Below are 21,559 nucleotides of genomic sequence, written 5' to 3' on the forward strand. Positions count from 1 at the left end.
TGACTACAATGTTTACTGGGCAATACATATCGCATTTAGAGACCAGTTTAGAAACAAGCAAGTTTTCACGTTCACTTCATTCCGCACAAAGAATTATAATCATGAATATTGACGATAAAAAAACACGGATCGGAATTCTCAATTTCCAACTGAAGGTATGTTATGCTTTAATTGACGTTTATTGTTGAAATTCCAAACAACACTCTTCTGTCTGATATCACATAACATGTTGGAAATATGTCTGATCTGTTATAATAGTGGACATCTTGACTCTTATGACGGTAGTGATAGTTTAAACGGCAATTTAATTACTGATGCATATGCATACTGTTCCATCCCTATATCATGGTGTCACCTATATACCCCTCACAGTCGCTGTACATGCCTGGTTTACAGAGCCAATAGATTAGAGCTGCATCATTATAATTGAAGCTTACCCTTTAGTTTTACCTTGCGAGCACAGCATTTAGAATGTTAAAAGATTTATGCTGCGCGATACCATTAGCAAAGTTATGGTCAATGCGAATCGAATGAACACAATGATCTTTTCTATTCTTTCGCACAATCTTTCAATGCCAGAATAACGTCGTTGACTGATTTGAGGAAGATTTTATCATCGACCAATGACGAATTACACCTGATATACTCCAGGGCCATTGATTTTATTTCGGGATCGCTGGATACGTTAGCCGTGTGTGTCAAAAAGTCGAGAAGCAACTTTCCTGTCTCTGAGTTCTCTCTAAAACACTCTGTGACGTTGATGTTGTATTCATCCTTCGAGGTGACGTAACTAATCCTCGCTGTGTCAAGCCACTGTTTGACGTCACCTGGCATACGAAATGACGTCTTCAAACGGTCACCTTGGCCGAACTCCTCCCACAACTTATACGCAGCCCTCCCCAGTCACCTTTGTCTGTGAAATGGAAGCGGGAAACAGACTTAAGAGTGTGTAGGTTTACTTAGAAAATGACTGGTATGAGTAATGCTTTGGTCCCATTTCCCATCCGGGGCCCGGCCGGGATATAAAAATATGCATATCAAAATAATATACAACATATGGTTAGGAGTAATTTTTTTACGTTTTGTGTCTTTTGTGGTCTTTCACATCACAATTTTCGTTCCCACAAGCTGCCCGGCCGGGCCCGCTTTGGAAATGGGACCAAAGCATAACTCAGACAGTGTACATGTATCTATATGTTAGGGTAAAGATTGAGATGGTTCTGCCGTTAAGATCCCGATCGGATTCTCTGTCAATATACTCGCACTTACACACTCACTAACACGCACATTGGTTTAAGTTTTAAGGCTATGAAGGCGATAACCCATGATAAAACGAAAACTTTGGAGTCTTGCACTTTTAGTCATATCAAAGTTTTACCGAGTTCAAATCATATCAAAGTGATGGAATAAAGTTATGAATGTAACGTAACGAGAATCAGCACCTCCAGCAAAAGTATTTTTGGAGACAAAGGAAACTGAAACAGCTGTTATCAGAAGACATCTTTGAGGTTTCCTTCAATATCAAGAGCTGCCAGTACTAGTAGGGTAGATGTTACAGTGGACCCCCGCAGCGGAGGCCAAAAAATGGGAATAGCTTTGTAGTGCCAACTTAAAATCCTTGAACCCCTTTCTTTTCCTTGAAAATTTTGGCCCAATCTGGAGACTTTTTTGTTAGAAGGGACAGGTAAGGTCTAAGCTTTCCCATTTTGGTCAAAATTTGTTCAGTTCACCAGTTAAGTTGGCGTAAGAACATGTCTGTGTTGTTGGGTCAGGCCTGCACTAAGTGGATGAATACAGTCGAAATCTGGGTCAAAGGTAAGCTTTGTTTACTTCCGGCAGCTGTGCTTGTCCCTTGAGCAGAACAACAGCCTGTTTTCTTTGCATGTTTATCAAGTATACCCTTGTGGCTGTGTGGTGGAGATGAATTTTTGACATTGAACTTTGGGTAAGCACTTTCACAAGGTGTTGTTTTAGTGCTCCTTATGCTTGTCCCCAATGAGAACATTCCACTGTAACAACTGCCCAGTATTACCTGACTGCATGGCAACAAACATGTCGCCACCTTCAGAAAGCTGTTCCCACATCTTCCGCAAGGTGTCGTCGTGTTCTGGGTCCGAAATTAATAATTCAATCGTTTTTTCCTTTTGTCAACACCTACCAACGTACCAAATATCACAACGATCCAATCACGACTCCTTGAGTTGTAACATATGTATGCTGTTAACAACCATACACACGCACACGGAAACAATGACCTTCTTGACGAAGGTAATAAATAGTGGAAACATCACCTGATTTCATGGCGACCAACATGTAACCATCATCTGCCACTTGTTCCCACATGTTCCTCAATGTAGTTTGAATGTCTTCCACATAGTACATAACGTGGACTGCATGGACCAGGTGGAACTTTGTGTCTCCCCTTGTCTGGAAGTACTCTTCTGTTGTCTGCTGGCGCCAGTCAAACTTCACAGCACCGAGACTCGTGTCTTCACGCACCAGTGCCTATAGAGTTACAGCGTCAAGAAACTATTGGCTCTAACCATCAAACGTCAAGCATATGAAAAAGTGAAATCATTGAAACAAGGGCTTGACAGGTTTGCACGACCATTGTGTGGCAAAGTAATGAATCAGAGCTAGTATAAGCAAAGCAAAATGAGCCTGGGCAAAACACCGACACTTGATCATTGAGATGTATCAAGTAATGAGAACAACTCTTTGAAACCTTAGTGGTAAATGATAGCATAAACATACTAGCAACACGTGCATTTTAGAGGAAGGTGAATATCATCAGACACAGATTATGTAAACTTTAACATCATTTGCATAATTAATGAGGAAATGTTACAATAGCTTCCTTAAGAAAGAAGGATATTTGCAAAATATGTGATTTGGAGATAGGATATAATTCATTCATAAATTATGCTAATAAAAGATTCATTTGTATATCAATAATGTGCAACGGCTGCATAAACTTATTGGTAAATGATAAAGATTTTATTTTTGTGACATTTGCAAGTTATGTAGAATTGAGCATTTTAAGTCATAACGTTATATCATGCAGGTGATTTCCATAGTTTATACTAATAACATTGTAATGAGACAAAATTACATGGGGAAGGTATTTGGTCGTAGAGCTCCAGTTACACTCGTTTGGGAATTTGTATGGCATTGAAGCTACTGAAAATGGATGAAACAGAAGTACAAATGAATCGCACCTTGTAACGCCCGAGCATTTCTCCCGACGGTTCCACAACCCTGTTATACACACTGTTGTGGCGGTGTAGAAGCTTCTTTAACATGATGCTGTCAATCTCTCCTGAAAAAAGGCATTACGTATTTTTTCAATATTGTGTTTTTTATTGCTGTTTTGGGAACAATATTGTGTTTTTACCTTCGCCGAGGTTATGTTTTCCGTTACGCCATGCTTGGGCTGGGTCTGTCTGTATATATGTCAAGAGCATAACTCGAGAAACTGTAGATGGATCTTCATGATTTTTGGTAGGTGTGTAGCGGTTGCAGAAACGAATGTCCAGTCCGAAAATGATTCACCTGGCGTTTTGTGGACTTCACAACAATGATCAATTTGTATCCGGGACCAGTTTGACAGTGATGTCACAAGGTCAACATGGCGGTCTCACCTGATCCACTCCCTATCCCCAGCACACGTACGTCGGTTCCCGCCTCACACAGGGTAGATTCAGGGACCTTTGATCCGTACAACACCTGGAGGCTATCTTTCTCCTTCCCCACTACCGCCCGCCTTTGAAAGGCTCTAAAACCTGCCAAATACCGCCCTGGAGAGAGTTGCGCCAAGTTTCCCAACTTCTGCAGCCCTGTCGGAATGCAATTCACTTATCAGGGCATGTGAACGTTGCTCATTCTTACATGTAAAATGCTTCATTATTTCCTGAAGGCCGTCTAAAACTGTCATTGCATGACGCACACTGTTCCATTCGTATATCCAAGGAGGTTTAATATCACTGTATCATGCATCTTAGTATCATGCCTTGTTCGTAGTTAGCTATACAATGGTTATGTGGGTAGTGACTGTAACGTATAATGCATCCAGTAAATGTTCATGAAATGTCCATACCTGCCATGGCGCTGTCAAAGTTCGCTTTACCTTGACCCTCGTGATTTGACCTCCAGCCAACATAATTGGAGGTGGGAAGGCCATATTCTCCAAGCAGAGGTCCGGGGGCTAGTAAGGTCCACGATTTTTAACGTTTCCCTACCTACACAAAATCCTGGCCATTACTACACATGTACCCACCCCCCCCCCTCGAAACCTCTGCTTGGTGAATAGGTAGGCCACGCCCTTCATTCATAAACATTTGGCAATGACTTTGATTTGCTAACAATGTCCTGACGTTAATGAAAATCACATCAGTAGATTGAATTTCTTAAAAAGCCTTGAGACGATTTGAGTTGACTTCATCATGACTGGTTAAGAATACCAAACGCCAGAGCGCTACGAGCTTCTCGTGGCTTAAGCCACTTCAAACAAGTTCATACTGCCAAGGTATGTTATTTTTTAATTGACGTTCCAAACAACATTTTTCTGTCTGTTATCACAAAACATGTATCTGAATCTATCAGTGGAAATGTTGCTTCTTATTACGGTAGGGATATTTTACTATCGTACTGATAATACTGATTTTATTTTGGGCTCGCTGGATATGTTCGGCGTGTGTGTCAAAAAGTCCAGAATCAACTTTCCTGTCTCTGAGTCATCCTTAAAACACTCTGTGACGTTAATATTGACTTCATCCTCCGAGGAAACAGAATTAAGAGTGTGTGAGTTTACAGTAGAAAATAACTAGTATGGGTAACTCAGACAGTATACATGTACGAGTACAAGTATATGTTAGGGTAGAGATTGAGATGGTTCTGCCGTTGAGATCCCGATATTAGTCTCTGTCGACATACTCACTTTAACACGCACACTAACACGCACATTGGTTATAATCTATGAAGCCATGAGAAAACGAAAACATTGGAGTCTTGCACTTTTAGTCATAAGTTCGACCGAGATCAAATCATATCAAAGTGATGCAATAAAGTTATGAATGTGGGTCAATATTGAACCACTCGTGGGTAAATATTGAACCACTATTGGGTCAATACTAGACCACTTGTGAATCAAAACTGGACCGTTAGTGGGTCAATACTGGACCACTAGTGAATCAAAACTGGACCACTAGTGGGTCAAAACTGGACCACTAGTGGGTCTATACTGGACCACTAGTGGGTCAAAACTGGACCACTAGTGGGTCAAAACTGGACCACTAGTGGATCAATACTGAACCACTAGTGGGTCAAAACTGGACCACTAGTGGGTCAATACTGAACCACTAGTGGGTCAATACTGGACCACAAGTGGGTCAAAACTGAACCACTAGTGGGTCAATACTGGACCACTAGTGGGTCAAAACTGAACCACTAGTGGATCAATACTGGACTACAAAATAATCTACAAAAGGTATTAGCGGACCTTAGTGGACTCCAACAATGAGAATCCAATATGGCAGGCTGACATTCCTTCTCATCCTGGAACCACGGAGGGGTAACATGCAAAAAAACGGTAAATACTTAAGATTTTCCGCATATCTTTTATTCATCATTGCATAGACAATGTATCCAGAGCGTCACATGAAGTCAATCACGGAATCACCGGTAAACCTCTCTCAGTCCCTGTACATGTCCTGGTTTACAGAACCAATAGATTAGAGCGGCATTATCTTCATGAACTAAGACAAAGATTGAAAGATATATTTATCCAAAAAATCAATTCAGCATTAAAGACAAAGAGCAAAGGAGGAAATCAAGGCAACAAGTTAAGGCCATACAAAACATTCAAAGAGATGTATGACAAAGAACCATATTTAAACATTCCAAATTTCAAAAATTGTAGAGCCATGTGTAAACGTCGTATCAGTGACCATCCATTACATATAGAATCCGGCAGGCATAGCCGTACCCCTCTACATGACAGATTATGTAAATTTTGTAATAACTCACGTATTGAAGATGAAATGCATTTCTTACTTACAGTATTGACTGTGTATTGTATGAAAAAGAACGCCAGTCACTGTTCAAATCAATTAAGCTGGACAGGAGATGTAAGACAATATCAAAGCAGGATAATTTTACATACTTGATGTCATGCACAGACGTTAATGTAATGGAGGAAGTTTGTAATTATGTCGCCGTGTGCTTTAAAAAGAGAGAAGAAGCCACTAGAGCCTAGATATACAGTAGGATATTTAGTATAGTGCTTAGTAGTGTATAGACGTTAATGTTAACGTTATTCTTATTATTCTATTCTCTCAATTACCCCATGTATGGCCCCCTGTGGCTTCCTGTGCATTTATCCCTCTGGGGAACGAACATGCAATAAAGATTATCATAATTGAAGCTTACCCTTTAGTTTTCACCTTGCGAGCACAACACGTCATGTGAAATGTTAAAAGATTCATGCATCTTGATACAAGTACACGATAACAATGTCATGATCTGGTTCAAACAATACGAATCAAAGATGATTATCCAATGATATTTTCTATTCTGTCGCACAGTCTTTTAAAGCCAGGATAAATTCGTTGATTGCTTTGAGGAAGATTTTACCATCAACCAATGACGAGTTACACCTGATGTACTCCAGGGCCATTGATTTTATTTTGGGCTCGCTGGACACGTAAGGCGTGTGTGTCAAAAAGTCCAGAAGCAACTTTCCTGCCTCTGAGTCATCCTTAAAACACTCTGTGACGTTCATGCTGAATTCATCCTCCGAGGTGACGTAACCGATGCCTGCTGTGTCAAACCATCGTTTGACGTCACCGGACGTGCGAAATGACGTTTTCAAACGGTCACCTTGGCCAAACTCCTCCCACAACTTGTAACGCAGCCTTGACCAGCCACCTTTGTCTGTGAATATGGAAGCTAGTGTGTTTACTTAGCCTAGATAAAATATCTGGTATGGGTAACAGTATGCATATGTACCTGTATATGTTAAGGTAGAGATTGAGATGGTTCTGCCGTTGAGATCCCGATATAAGTCTCTGTCGACATACTCACACTAACACGCTCACTAACACGCACATTCGTTCTAAACTATATAAGGCTATGAAGTCGATAGCCCATGATAAAACTAAAACTTTGGAGTATTGCACATTTAGTCATATTAGTTCGACCGACTTCAAATCATATCAATGCAATAAAGTTATGAATGTAACTTAGCGAGAGACAGCACTACCAGCAGATGTGTGTTTGAGACGGATGGTATCAGAAGACATCTTTAACGTTCAATGACAAGAGTTGATAATACTACCTGACTGCATGGCAACATACATGTAGCCACCGTCCGAAAGCTGTTCCCACATCTTCCGCAAGGTGACGTCATGTTCTTCCACATCGTACAGAACGTGGACTGCATGGACCAAGTGGAACTTTGTGTCCTCCTTTGTCTTGAAGTACTCTTCCGCTGTCTGCTGGCGCCAGTCAAACTTCACAGCACCGAGACTCGTGTCTTCACGCACTAGTGCCTACAGAGTTACAGGGACAAGAAACTCCATCAGACCTCTATCGGTCACCTTACAACCATGCATTCCTCAACAGAGACGGGGGGCGCCATAGACTTTCTGCAACATGTGATCCACTACTCATCGAGTCACGCGCCCTATCTGCATAACGTGATGTTGCAGAAGCAGTGATTGCTCATTGATTGACAAAGACTGTAGCTCGGATTAGTCGAAAAGTTGTTGCGTTGGCAATTACAGTTCAACCTTGATTCAGAATGACTTCTACCAACACAGATGAACTTTCAAGTGGGGACAAGAAACTGTTGGCTTCCTCTAACGACAAGCTTGACAGGTTTGCGCAACCATGGTGTGGGAAAGTAATTGATCAGAGCTAGTATGAGCAAAGCAAACTGAGCCTGGGCAAAACAGCGACACCCGATCATCGAGTTGTATCGACATTTGTAACTTCGCCAAAATATTACTTCCACTATGTTATGTTTTGCGTAGCGTTCGTCTCTTTCAGGAATTATGACATTTAATGAGGACCAATGCAATGGTATATCAACCATACAAATTAGGACTTGATTTTCATAATCCATTAGGAAAATTTATATTTCAATTGCACTAAATGATTGGAACTTCATATTCATTACACATGTGACTTGGTTCGAGAGGAATATTGATGGAAATAGATGATACAAATAATAACCTAATTTCCATAGTTAATGACAATTGTTTGAAAGATTAGTGGTACATGACGACATAATCATACTAGCAACACGTGTATGTTATTGGAAGGTGAATATCATCAGATACAGATGTGAATTTTGACATAATTTGCATAATTAATGAGGAAACGTCACGTTAGCTGTCTGAAGGATATTTGCAACATATGTGATTTGGAAAGAGGAGATGATTTACTCGCAAGTGATAAAAGACTTCGTTGTCTATCAGTAATGTGCAAAGGCTGCACAAACCTATTGGTAAGTGATAGAGATTTCAATTTTGTGACATTTGCTAATTATTTAGAATCAAGGACTTTATATAATGTCCTTGTAGGTAGAATTGATCATTTCAAGCCATATATCATGCAAATTAGGTGACTTCCATAGTCGTAATGAAATAAAATTACATGTTAGCTAGTTACACTTGTCTGGCAATTTGTATGGCATTGAAACTGTTGAATATGGACGAAACAGAAGTAAAGTTAGATGATTCCCACCTTGTATCGCCCGAGCATGTCTTTCGACGGTTCCACAACCCTGTTATACACACTGTTGTGGCGCTGTAGAAGCTTCTTTAACATGATGCTGTCAACCTCTCCTGAAAAGGCATTATGTGATTTTTCATTTTTTTTCTGTTTTGGGGAACTGCAGGACTTCATAATAATTATAACATATATATAGAGTACAACACGTTGTATTCCGTATCACCCGAGGTACCAGCCCGACCGCGGGTCGGATCCGACCCGCGGGAGGGCTGGGACCGAGGGTGATGCGGAATACAACGTGTTGTATTTTATTTATGTCATACCTTGGTCATACCCACCCGAGAAAACACACATTTCAATGCGGAATGCGCCAGAAGTTGAGGGAGTTTTGTGTCCTGGAACAAGAAACTGTAGCAACATTGATTCCAATCTCCGAATCCGGTATTCGAATTTCCGACGGCCGCGCAACCGGCGCGCTCGAAATGCGTTCGAAATATTCTATGGAAGCCTGTGTGATAACACTCTCGAACCCTACGTGATCCGGATAGTTATCACACGGTCCGGAACACCCGTATCAGGCCCAGGCATGACATAATCCGGAACTTGTTTGTTTGACACTGACGCCACAAAAACAACATGGCGGTCTCACCTGATCCACTCCCTATCCCCAGCACACGTACGTCGGTTCCTGCTTCACACAGGGTAGAGTCTGGAATCTTTGATCCATACAGCACCTGGAGGCTATCTTCCCCCTTCTCTACTGCCACCCGAAAGGCTCTAAAATCTGCCAAATACCGCTCTGGAGAGAGTTGCGACAAATATCCCAACTTCAGCAGCCCTGTCGGAATGCAATTCACCTATCAGGACATGTAAACTTTGCTCACTCTTACATGTAGCTTGCTTCATCATTTCCTAAAGCTCGTAGCTAGCTATACACTGTGGGTAGTAAAAAATGCAACCGTTTAGTAATGCATCCGCTAAATGTGCATGAAATATCCATACCTGCCATGGTGGTGAACTTGACTTGTGTCGAATTTCGCTGTACTTTGACCTTCCTGATTTGGCCTCTAGCCAACATACACAGACTGATAGGTCACGCCTCATGTGTAAACATTTGGCAATGACTTGGATTCGTTTGATTTTGATTGATTTATTTGACTGTAAAAAAGACAGCCAGGGCTACCCAACTAGCCAAAGGCTATTTAATACAAAAGGTTAGCTCATCAATCCACCTAGCAATTAACAGTTAACGTTAATGATAATCCCAATAGTAGATGGAACATTAGATAGGATAGGACAGAGTCCAGGATATTGGAGACGTAAAATAGGTAAACTTGTCCCTGGGTTGTTCAAAACTTCGCGATTGCGGCAACCATGGTCCCAAAACTTGCCGAATACCGGTCTGGCAACTCTTCAGCCTTCCGTAAATCACTTTTTCTGTCACGTACAATTCACGCATTAGCAATCTTTCAAAAACAGGACTTTATTTTATTTCCTACATTTCTCAGATATCACAAATGACTATACATAGCGTAATGGCACCTTTGATTTAGAATCTGACGAAAGAGGCTGTAAAATGTACGTACCTGCCATGGCATTACTTGGTTGCACGCATGTCCTTTGACCTTTGACTTTCTGATTTGGCCTTTGTCCAAAAAGGAGCTGACTGGGGGCGTTCCGTAATGACAATCTGGGTTCCGTGCCTCGTGTATCTCTGTGTATTGTGCTGATGGTATTAAAATAGCTACCTCTTAAAGTTAAATATGTGAGATGGTGGTGTGATATGCAAATGTATCCCGCGAAGCAGTAATTTTTACAAACTTTTATTTAAAAAAACATATCGAAACGTCTTGAAGTCGCAACAATCATGTGTGAAAATGAACATTATGTTTTGATCCATATTTCTACAGCAACTGATGATAGCCTTCTTTCTTCTAAATTATGGGAATAGTAATTACTTATAGATAGGTATATGTACAGATATACAAATACAAGAAATTCGCGTGTATATGTGAAGTTACGAACTCTATAGTCGAAGGGCCAACGCTCTAGAACAGGCTTATTTTGTTAAAACGCTAAAACGACGTAACGCGCCTCTCCCGTGAAAATACCCTCAAGTAGGCTCTACTTTAACACTCCTAGCAGAAAGTTGGTTGACTACAGGTTCATGAAATTTGGCGTGCTTAAAAAGCAAGCATTGGTGCGCCCACCGGTGGCCAACTTATTGGTTTTAAATGAGTCACACTATAAGAAATTATCCACTGAACATTGCGTACTTTACGCCATTTTGGATGGCTTGAAGAAGGTATGTAGCGTTCATGAATATTCTTGAAAATCTCTGTGCTGATTTCCATAAACCTTACCTTTCATTTGATATATAGTTTATTGTTTATTTGAAAACAGGGGAGCGCAGCACTCGTATAGAAAATGTTCACTTTGTCGAAAAACAAGACACGGCGCCTCGCCCGTTCCGAACACAATTCGAACACGTCGGCGAAGCAGAAACCACGGGACTTGATGTTCATCTTTGTCACGGCGTCGTAAACACCAAGAATTCACTAACCCTCTTATGATTTGTATGCTGATTCTCTCAAACTTTAGCTTTCCATTGGTACGTAGTTTGATGTTGATTTAAATAGTTGAGTACACGACGTGGAATGCTGAAAATGTTCACTCCGTTATGAAGACGCCGTAACTGGCGCGTTCTACCTGCGCGCGCGGTCGCTCTCCGTGCAATCATGGAACTTCGCGGTCAAAAGTTTAACGGCGTTGTAAGCATGTCAAGTTCATGAATCATCGTGAAAATTCGTGACCTGATTTTTAGAAACCATGGCTTTTATTTCATATATAGCTTATTGTCGACTTGTATATAGGGGAGCGCAGCACTCATATAGAAAATGTCCACTCCGTAATGAAGACGCGGCTCCTCGCGCGTTCTACCCCGTGAGCATGGAGCCAATGAACCTGTCCGTCTTGTTTTTATCGATATCATAAGCACGTAGAGTTCCTGAAACCTTCGCAAACGTGTGCCATGATTTGCAGGAACATAACTTATTTAGCTTTTTGTAGATTTAAATGGTTGATGGCGCAGTAATGTTCGCTCTGTTAAAGACGCGGCTGCTTGTGCGTTGTACATTGGAACGCGGTCCCTCAGGTAATTTCGATAAGGCTGTTCTGTACTATAACATTATATGAGGGCCCTGTCACACTTGTGCGTATATTCAAGTGCGCGTGAGTTCAATTTTGCGGGGAGGAAGTTGTTTTCTACTTTGACCCACCGTAGAGCAGTCTAGTTATCAAACCAAAGAAATCACTTCTTCGGCAGCAAACTTGTAAACCAAAAACTTTCAACGATTAGCTTTGTGATCAACATCATACTCAGTTTGTAATGGGTTTTACGCGTACAGATATGGATCAACTTTGGTTTTGGTGACTGTGGAAATAATCTGCTGATTTTGAAGACGCTGAGCTGTCACAAAGTGCATAAAGTATTCAATTATGTACATGTTTACCTGTTAACCACAGACTTTATTTAGTTTGTTTAGTTTGTGTAATGCCAACTCCACTGTCCGAGAAAGTGACTGGCTCCGCCCTGACCGATGTTGGGCGCGGGCCTCTATAACTCCCCCACAAAACTCATTTAGCTGTACCTAGTAATTCGTACCGTACCCGCTACAAATTCGTGCTGTGCCCGGTGATTTTTGCCGTACCCACTCAAATTTCCTGCCGTACTCGGAACTTTGTGTCGTACCCAGTCCTTTTGTGCCGTGTCCAATTGCGGGCATCGCACTGCCACAGTGTGTAGTCACTAGAAAGTTGTGTATAAAAATCATGTACGGCAACAGTGCACTGTCCCATATACCTAATAGATGCTTTGTCAAACTTTCCTGTCTACCTCTCCCGCGGGGTAGCGACTGTTGGGAGTGGACTTAAAGCTACCAACGCTGGACCCCAGGCTACATTGTATATGTACAAATCAATATAACGGGAGAGGAGGGTGGATTGTGTGTGGTTGTGAGGCAACTAAAAGTCCGGGTTTATAGCTGACCAGACTTCAAGTTTTTTCCAACACAATACTAACCTGGTGCCCCCTATTTTTGGACTGACACAAAACATTAGATACTTTCTGTACAACAGTTGCCGTTTATAAACATGAGCGTCTAGAGTATGGTTGCTAGTATACTGACTAGAAATACTGAGCCAGTTAAACAAATCCCTGACGTCAGACCCAAATGTTCGTCAAATTATAAGGAGAAAAACATGTATAATTGAAAGTTTAGCAGCAAAAAGGGCTCAAATTGGTCCTTATCTTCTTGATCTCACCGTTATCACCGGCCCTCGGTGTTCATTTTGCGTGTAAACGGTTAAACGTCAGAAGCTAACATGGCCTCTCGTCCCCGCGCTACTCGTGTCAACGATGTTCGATTTTGTGCCGTTTTAGAAAAACCCGGAAGTAGAATCGAATATTCGATGCTTGGCCCTTCGACTATCTATCTGTTGACGTACTGCAAGTTCTAGTTTTTACCTGACAATGTTTAGTCTGATTACAATGTATGTCTGGTTATGTAATGGACATTTGAGCACCAGTTTAAGAATTTCCGAGTTTTCACGTTCGGCAAAAACGAATTGCAATAATGAGTATTGACAATAACAAACAAACAATTTCCAACTGAAGGAAACTTTATGTTTTCAGTTGACGTTTATTGTGGAACAGAGTTCCAAACAACACTTTTTTGTCTGTTTGATGTCACATGATATGTTGGATATGAGTCTGATGTTGGTTCATATTACGGTAGGGAGTCACTACTAGTAATAGTTTAAACGGTAGTGATAGTAGAACTTCAACTAAGGATGCATATACAAACTGTTCCATTCGAATATGAATACATTTGTATATGACTATCATCCCTCTCAGTGTCGGTACATAACTGGTTTACATAACCGATACAGGATCTAGAGTGATATTGTACTTTAAGCACACCCTTTAACTTGCACGCACAACATGCGGAATATTAACGATTTATTCTGCGTGATAAACGTGCACCGTAACGTGATGATATGTATGGTCTGGGGAAACAGTGTAGGTCGAAACAATTCATCCGATGATCTTTTCTCTTTCATCTTTTCACACGGTCTTTAATGACAGGATAGCCTCGTTCATTGTTTTGAAGATGATTCTATCATCAACCAATGACGAGTTACACCTGATGTACTCCAGGGCCATTGACCTTATTTCGGGCTCACTGGACACGTAAGGCGTGTGTGTCAAAAAGTCCAGAAGCAACTTTCCCGCCTCTGACTTCTCCCTAAAACACTCTGTAACGTTAATATCGGCTTCGTTCTCCGAAGTGACGTTACTGATGCCCGCTCTGTCAAGACACTGTTTGACGTCACCGGACGTGCGAAACCACGTTTTCAAACGGTCACCTTGGCCGAAATCATCCCACAACTTGTGACGCAGCCCACCCCAGTCACCTTTGTCTATGATCATGGAAGAAAAGCAGGGAGAATTGAGTGTATGTATTTGATATGGGTAACTAAGACAGTATACATGCATATATCAGAGTAGAGACGACTATAATCTGGCAGACTCGCCGCTTCTGTCGGAAGAGATTCTTATTAGTGACAGAGACTCCGATGGATGATATATGTCTCATAATGTCCACATTAATTCAACTTCAAAACTTACTCTCTTTCTCAGTTACATATGTCACGTGTTTGAGAGTCCTATATTGCAATATATAACTTTCCTAATGTATTATATAAATCAATTCATGATTTGCATCTAGTATCTAATCATCGTACAATTATGTAAATCATCACTCAAGCTATCTACATACCAAAGTCATCCCGATCCGTCAACCCCTTCTTGAGTTATTATCTTTCAAAGTTGAAACGAAGTCGGCTCCTGCAGTTCCAAAACGCCGCTAGGGGACCCAAACCTACACGGCTTACTCTCCTTCCCAAGAGCTATCTACCGCTCAAAAATCATGACCATAGTATGTCCAGAACACGATATATCAAACCCGGAAGCTCCGCTGCAGAACCATGTCAAGCCGCTAGGGGGCACAAAATCTAATCATTTCGAGGTCTCAAGAATCATTACCCACATACTAAGTATGAAGACAATCCATCCAGGCATTATTGAATCTTGAGTCATCGTGTTCACAGAAGGACACGCACACACGCACATACGAACGCTGTCCAAAATGTAACCTTCTCGGCGAAGGTAAGAAGACATGTTAAGGCTTCCTTTAGTATCACGGACTTTAAAAACGTATAATACATTCAGTAAATGTGCATGAAATGTCCATACCTGCCATGGCGTTGTCGAAGTCCGCTTTAACTTGCCCCTCGTGATTTGGCCTCCAGCCAACACACACATTTGGCAAAGACTTTGATTTTGTTCATGTGCTGACATTATTTCCTAAGGATCGTAGTTCGCTATACACTGCGGGTAATGACTGCTAAAGCCGTCTAATGCATCCGGTAAATGTGCATAAAATATTTAATACCCATACCTGCCATACTGAGTGGTGTCGACGTTCGCTGTACCTTCAGCCCGATCGACCAATCGACTAGTTACAATCGACCTCTTTGAAACTCAGATTCGAATCAGCCATGACCCGACAAATTGCTTCCTAGTTTGCTTTAACGACTAAATCTGGCAACACAGTCGCCAGTGAGATGCTGGAAGGTGTCAGCATTTGAAAGATGTCTTCAGAGTGACAATTTTGGCACTTTGGAAATGATAGAAGCTGGCCGTGTCGTTTAAAAAAAATGTTTCTACTACTTTTCTTTAAACGTTAAATCACGGTCAGCTTCTATCACCCCCAAAGTGGCAAAATTGTCGATCTGAAAACATCCTTTAAAAGTTGACACCTTCCAACATCTTACTGGCGACTTTGTTTTGCCAGATTTAGTCGTTAAAGGATTCAATTTGTCGGGTCATGGCTGACTCGAATCTGAGTTTCTAAGAGGTCCATTGGTCGCGTTGACCTTGCCCCTGGTGATTTGGCCTCTAGCCACGCCCGACATTTGTCAACATTTGTCAAGGACTTGGATTCGTTCACTCTGTCGAGCAAAATATTTGCTCACGATGTGTAAAAAACCTTGGAACGTTGTCATTAATTTTGAGGTGACTTTATCGCGTCATCGGTACGTTGTCAGCAGTGTGCAGTTACAACGTCTAATCAACAGCTACCCGACACAATAAAGGCATGGTTGGTTTAAGATACACAACACAATGAATTGTTATGGCTACTCTTCTTAGCGCTGCATTATGGTTGTTACATACTGTAGGTCAAAGGTTTGAGAAAATAGGTCAACACCGAACAATCCCAGAGATTGATACTCTCTTTATGCGCCAATTTTGAAGGCAATGGTCACTTTGGTGATTGATTTAGGGAGAAAATAGTTGCTTTCCTTGTAAGATTATTGATTGTCTTATTAAACAAAAATCACTTGATAAGTCTCTTGGGATTATTTCATTTACGACAAGGTAGCAGAACAGAGTATTCATGCGCGACCCCCGGGGGTCTATGAGTATGACGCGGGTATATCAAGAGATACGGACACAATTCTTGTAGACTGGGTAGACAGTCTTGTGCAAGAGGCAGCCAGGTGTAACGGTACTTTGTAGTATATGAATATATCGGTTTTGAGACTGTGTGATTTTTTTAGCTCGTGTATAAATACGCCTCCTTAATACAACTGCTCGTTTCGTGGAGAGGCGGCTGTAATTCAGCTGACGCTCCACAGAGCGCTATTCCAAAGGCCAAGGCGTCAAAAGCCGATACGCTGACAATATGATTTTCTTTTTGTACTTGAATATTTTGTAGGTTGAAGTTGAACCCTAAACTAAACTAAACTCACTCGTTTTTCGTATACCTCTAGCTACATAGCACGCGGCTGTAGTTTTCACGGCGTCGAAGCCAGTCACCTAGTGGCCCTTAACCATCGAAATCCTGTTAGGGTGAAAACTGCGTACTGCTACCTTCAAGATGGCAGGTGGTGTCAAAAGATCTGTCGCGTTGACGTCGGCTGTCGTCTTGTTCCTATGGTAGTATGAAACGTTTTTCCTGTAGTGCCGTTTTGACATTATTTGATTTCATCTGTTTGACCGGTGCGTTCCGTTTCCTTTCACCTCTTGATATACTAGAACTTTACAAGCGAATCTATATCAAGAAAAACCGTGTGTATCTATCAGAAATCACGGACGGCAAAAAAAGAAAGCAGAGGACAAAGAGCAGAAATTCTGTTTAATGAAATCAAAGCTGAGTACAAAGGCCACGACTATTTTTGATAAGCATAAGAATATATAGAAATTCATTAAATTTCTTCATTGTATGCAGAAAACATCCCCACCCAATTTTTTTTTCGTAATCTCTTTCATTTAGTTCTTACAAAATTTTGAACCCACGTTACGGGGCAACACATGTTTTGACAAAAGTTGTACATCATTAGCCGTTAAGATACGTGGCCTCTCCAAAGGTTGAAATGCCAAGAGAAAACACGATAGTTTACGGTAACTGGTCTGTGGCGTTGAACAAAGCACGCACAAACCTGTGACGTGAAAAACACGGTGGTCGACAAGAACCTTTCAAGAGCGACAAACAAAACGGTACATTTACGTATGCATCTACGTCATGCCATGCCGATAGTCTAACTTCACGATTGGGTGGAGGGCCCTACGTTGACATTTTTGCTGCTTAAAGCGTACTTAAAACTGATCACTCTTTTTAAGATCCTATTCCTACATCAAGCATAGTTTTATTTTTCAACCATTCTGAGCTTGGGCAAACGTGTGGCTGTCCTTTTTTCTGGGCGTCTCCTAGTTGTTCAGCGTTAACCGTCAGATGTAGATTTGGTTCGTTGGCAGAGGCGCCCTCGTTGTATCGGATAGCGGTCTGTTAGCCCTGTAGAACAAAATAGATTCCTGTCAATCAATCATGCAAAATAGCTCCCCACGTATGATTCATCCTTGACCGTGAAAGAATTCATAAATGTCTCACATTGATATTAACTGCAGGTTGTGAAAGAACTAGATTATTTTGGAGTCTTTAAAAGCATCCGTTAACGATGGCGATGCATGAAAATCTTTGAAAACAAATTAGAAGGTGGTGAATCTGAGAGCTGTGAAATTGACTCGGTGTGGCGTTGTATAACGTTTCATGCATGTCCCATAGATGTAAATGTATAATGTGTTGACACATGTATGGTAAGTGACTTACACATGTGACAGTGCAGATACAGTTCTCGCTGTTACCGAACAGCACGTTGCACATCATACCGGCACTGTCCACGCAGGTCATGACTTTGTCACAGGCGAACGAACTGCGCGCCTGAAACACAAAAAAAAAAACAATTTAAAAAAAAATCTAAACATCAATGGCCTTGGGGCTGTATTTTGCTTATATAAGTTATATCGTGATATTAGGGGGTGAATCTCGGTTCTGAATCGGCTGCTGAAAATGCTGCAATATTGGACGAAAGGACGAGCACTGACGGCTAGAAAATTTAGGCACTAAACCCTAGCGGTTTGGGCTGTGGCAATTAGCAGTATGAAAAGGAACACAGCTATGACATATTTTCAAATTATAGCTTTGTGTCCTTGTTGTTTACAATAGACAAATCCATTTCCATACAGGTAACAGTGCGATATAGTGCAAAAACCCTATCACAACACTGTCAGACGCTAAAATCACAGTAAAAGTAGATATTGTATGAAAAGAGAAACAGCTAATAAAACATCCTGCAAAGGCTACCGAGGGTTAACAACCAAGACTAACACGGGCAGGAAGTACTACGTCATTGCACACGTAAGTCATTGTATTAAGTACGCCTTGGGGGAAGTCATAGAAATAACACTTTTCGTTCTCTTCAAGTATTTTTGTATATAAAAAAAGTCCATGGCCTACGTTCTTCAAGATCCTTGATATTGTAAATTTATGGTAAAGTACAATCAAGAGTAAATGTTTTAACAAAGAATCGATTGTTCCTTATATTACTATTAGTTTCCCTTTCCACAAAGGAGGCGGCCGTTGGGTGCCAGCAAAATTCTTACTTGTAGTTCAATCAAATTTCGTAGCTTACAGAAAGTGTATTTGATAAATCTTTTGTGTCTTTTGTTGTCTCTCAAGTCATACTTTTACATCATGGATCATATTCCTATTATATATATTCAAAATTTTATCCAGTTGCTTGAGTAACTATTTTTGGCATATTCCTATTATATTGTCACTCATCGGTCTCTATGACAGTAGAAAGAGGGCCTAAAAGGGCTTTCCCCAAGCAGTCAATGAGTCTGCGAGCTCTTAAAGGACGGTCGCAACACGCCTCATGATCGGCCGTCCGATGTAACAAATTTCGGGCGATTTTGAAATTCTACAACCTCCTGGGGATTAACACATCTGGCCGAAGGTCGTTGGCCTTGTGTGATGGCTTTTTGAGGAGAAAAGTGGACGCTTTTGAAACCGGGGTTCGTGTTTTGTTACGCATACTTAGTGTCGGGTAGTACCCTACGTCCGTGCCTCCTAGACGTGCGAGTCAGATTTCTATCACAAACAGTGCGACACTAAAAGTTGGCTTAAGAACATAATCCGATTCTTCGTCCGGTGTTTTTAGTCCTAGACACTACACACGCTCAGCAGTGTTGTTGTGCTGACTCAAGTACAAAATAAGTCGAAGTACAACATTTACTGTCTTGAAAGTTAGTTTAAATTCACTGACTATACCACATCCCGTACTTAGGTACGGTAGTGAACGAAGGTGTTCAGGATGTGGGACCTTACTGGTAAGGAAGCAGCATAACTTAAATTTCGGGGCATATCTCAGAAGCCTACGGATGTCCACCAAACTTCAAGTATTTGTCATCATTTTCTTGCCAGCGACGCTCTTTTGCAGCTGAATGCCAGTAGATGAGAGGTCTCCCCGTGGAATATCAGAGGAGTGCGGGTCAAAATTAGAGCTCTTTGCCCTGCTTAAACACAGACGACCGAATCCTTCCGCTTGAAGTACACGGAGATTCCTCGTCAAATATCTCCACAATGTCCTAATTTCATGGGATAGGACGCACCAGCAGAAATGACCCACACAGCTCTGATCACAGCTCTGGCTTCTTCCTAGTCCACTTTTTTCCGTCTTTCCCGTCTACTGGTGTCCAAAAGCGCGTCGCTCGAAAGAAAATGACCACAATGATTTAAAATTTGGTGGACATTAATGGAATGGTTTATAGTCTATAGTTATCATGTCCTAAAATGTGAGTAACACTGCTTTCTAGCTTGCCACCCACCCCCCTGAACGCCCCTCATATTGACAACGCTTGATGAAGGACAAGTACCGAAGAAGAGCTGTATTTTTTTACTTTATACAAAAAAATACACAGTGAGCACTAGCAGTTCTGGCTCAAAATAAGACTTCCAGTAAAAATCTTGAAGAAATATCAACAATGTGCCGCGTATGTGTGTAAATTTTACCTTTCTCACGAATCTAGCTTCAGGGCCTGTCACATCCGCCACTGTCACACGGCTAGACATATTTACTACCTTACACTACAAGGGACGTTTTCATCCAAAATTCCACTTTGTCGGATGCAGTCGTGCATGGAGATTTGCGAGTTGGATGGTTGTCAACAACCATTACTTGCGCAGCCATTCTTTCCCGTATCCTGTCTCAATGTTGTCACAGGAAATGTTTAGACATCCGCTTGACGACCGACTCAAGTCCAGTACTAGTGACGGGTGCGCAAACGTTCTGCAATTAATTGTTTTGGCAAGCAGTGAACAAGCTAAGGTGTGTTAACGTCACTTGACGACGCGGTAAGTCGTGCGCATGTGGACACAGTCTGGAAGACAAACACCATCTTGGCACTTTACAGACATTTCTGATAGTTTTCAAAAATACTAAGTGCGGTCCATGTAACCAGTAGTTGACTTGAATCAATGCTAGTGTCGGTCAGGTTTAGTGCGGTAGCTATAGTGTGTGGCAATCTAAAACCTTCAGTCTTGGGCTTTTCATAAGAGTAATATTTCTGTTTTTGATATATATTATATTTCGTCAGCTTTTCAGCAACGGACATTGTGTCAAACCAAGACAGTCGATCGGGCTAAAACGAACTAATTCATGGCAGGACTATTTTGAAATTTGTCCGCAATCTAAGAAAACGACAACAAAGAAGAATATAGCGATGGAAAAGCAATGCTATGGGTATGGCTATATATATGCGCTAGTTCAGCCAAAGAACAGGACCATGAAAGTCCCCAAAACACACAAAATAAAGGTTCGGTGCGGTGCCTTACCCTTGCCGGTGCCGCGTTGGCCAGACCACTGACCAACAGGATGACCATCACCAACACCACCGCAGTCTTCATCCTCTTTCTCTCGGACTTCTCTTCTAGCGCAAAGAATCGGGAACCGTTCCTAACGTCAGTCTCCTGTCTCGCTACACGGAGAAAGTGGTTTCACTCCAGTTGTGTGCCAGCGTTTAAAAAGGCGGTTTTGTCCAACTCCCAGCCACCCGGCACTGAGCAAAGAGTGACTACGTTCTCTGTCTAAATTGGTCGGGGGCGATGACACGTTATGCTATGCTAATGATGTTCTGAGAAGAAAAGAAGAAGCTTATTTGCTCGTATCCTGTCTTGCTCATTTACATAGACAAATGTATACGTAGAATACGTGGTAAGAAAACAATAGGATGAGTCTACGTGTATCTGTTGAAAACTTGACCTTTAGTATGCTTTTGTTTTGGGTAGGTCAAGTGTATCTCCCCCTGAACATATTAACACCACGTGTGCCAAGGTGTGCCTTTGCATACAGCATTTCTTTG

The 21,559-nt window shown here is 41.5% G+C and overlaps 2 protein-coding genes and 1 long non-coding RNA gene across 4 annotated transcripts; all 3 read right to left on the reverse strand.

Moving 5' to 3' along the window:
• Positions 1-150: 150 nt before the first annotated feature.
• On the reverse strand, positions 151-4,393 carry LOC136432711 (histamine N-methyltransferase-like). The gene is made up of 3 exons (XM_066424180.1): positions 3,219-4,393; positions 2,292-2,505; positions 151-913 (listed from the first exon to the last, which is right to left on the reverse strand). Exons 1-3 carry the CDS (start codon positions 3,300-3,302, stop codon positions 849-851), a joined length of 363 nt encoding a protein of 120 aa, XP_066280277.1. The 5' UTR covers positions 3,303-4,393; the 3' UTR covers positions 151-848.
• A 1,827-nt stretch (positions 4,394-6,220) lies between these two features.
• LOC136432705 (histamine N-methyltransferase B-like) lies at positions 6,221-15,601 on the reverse strand. Of its 2 annotated transcripts, none has more exons than XM_066424174.1 (5): positions 15,255-15,601; positions 9,383-9,571; positions 8,746-8,846; positions 7,334-7,547; positions 6,221-6,930 (listed from the first exon to the last, which is right to left on the reverse strand). In XM_066424174.1, exons 1-5 carry the CDS (start codon positions 15,259-15,261, stop codon positions 6,566-6,568), a joined length of 876 nt encoding a protein of 291 aa, XP_066280271.1. In that variant the 5' UTR covers positions 15,262-15,601; the 3' UTR covers positions 6,221-6,565. The 2 variants fall into 2 exon arrangements, with proteins under 2 accessions (XP_066280271.1, XP_066280270.1); XM_066424173.1 differs by lacking the exon at positions 15,255-15,601 and adding an exon at positions 9,736-9,910.
• Positions 15,602-16,975: 1,374 nt separating this feature from the next.
• On the reverse strand, positions 16,976-21,293 carry LOC136432713 (uncharacterized). Its single transcript, XR_010755560.1, has 3 exons — positions 21,033-21,293; positions 17,967-18,077; positions 16,976-17,651 (listed from the first exon to the last, which is right to left on the reverse strand). It is a non-coding gene; the product is annotated as an uncharacterized lncRNA (long non-coding RNA).
• Between the last annotated feature and the right edge of the window lie 266 nt (positions 21,294-21,559).

The sequence above is a fragment of the Branchiostoma lanceolatum genome, chromosome 4 (genome assembly GCF_035083965.1).
Source record: "Branchiostoma lanceolatum isolate klBraLanc5 chromosome 4, klBraLanc5.hap2, whole genome shotgun sequence".
Lineage (NCBI taxonomy): Eukaryota > Metazoa > Chordata > Leptocardii > Amphioxiformes > Branchiostomatidae > Branchiostoma > Branchiostoma lanceolatum.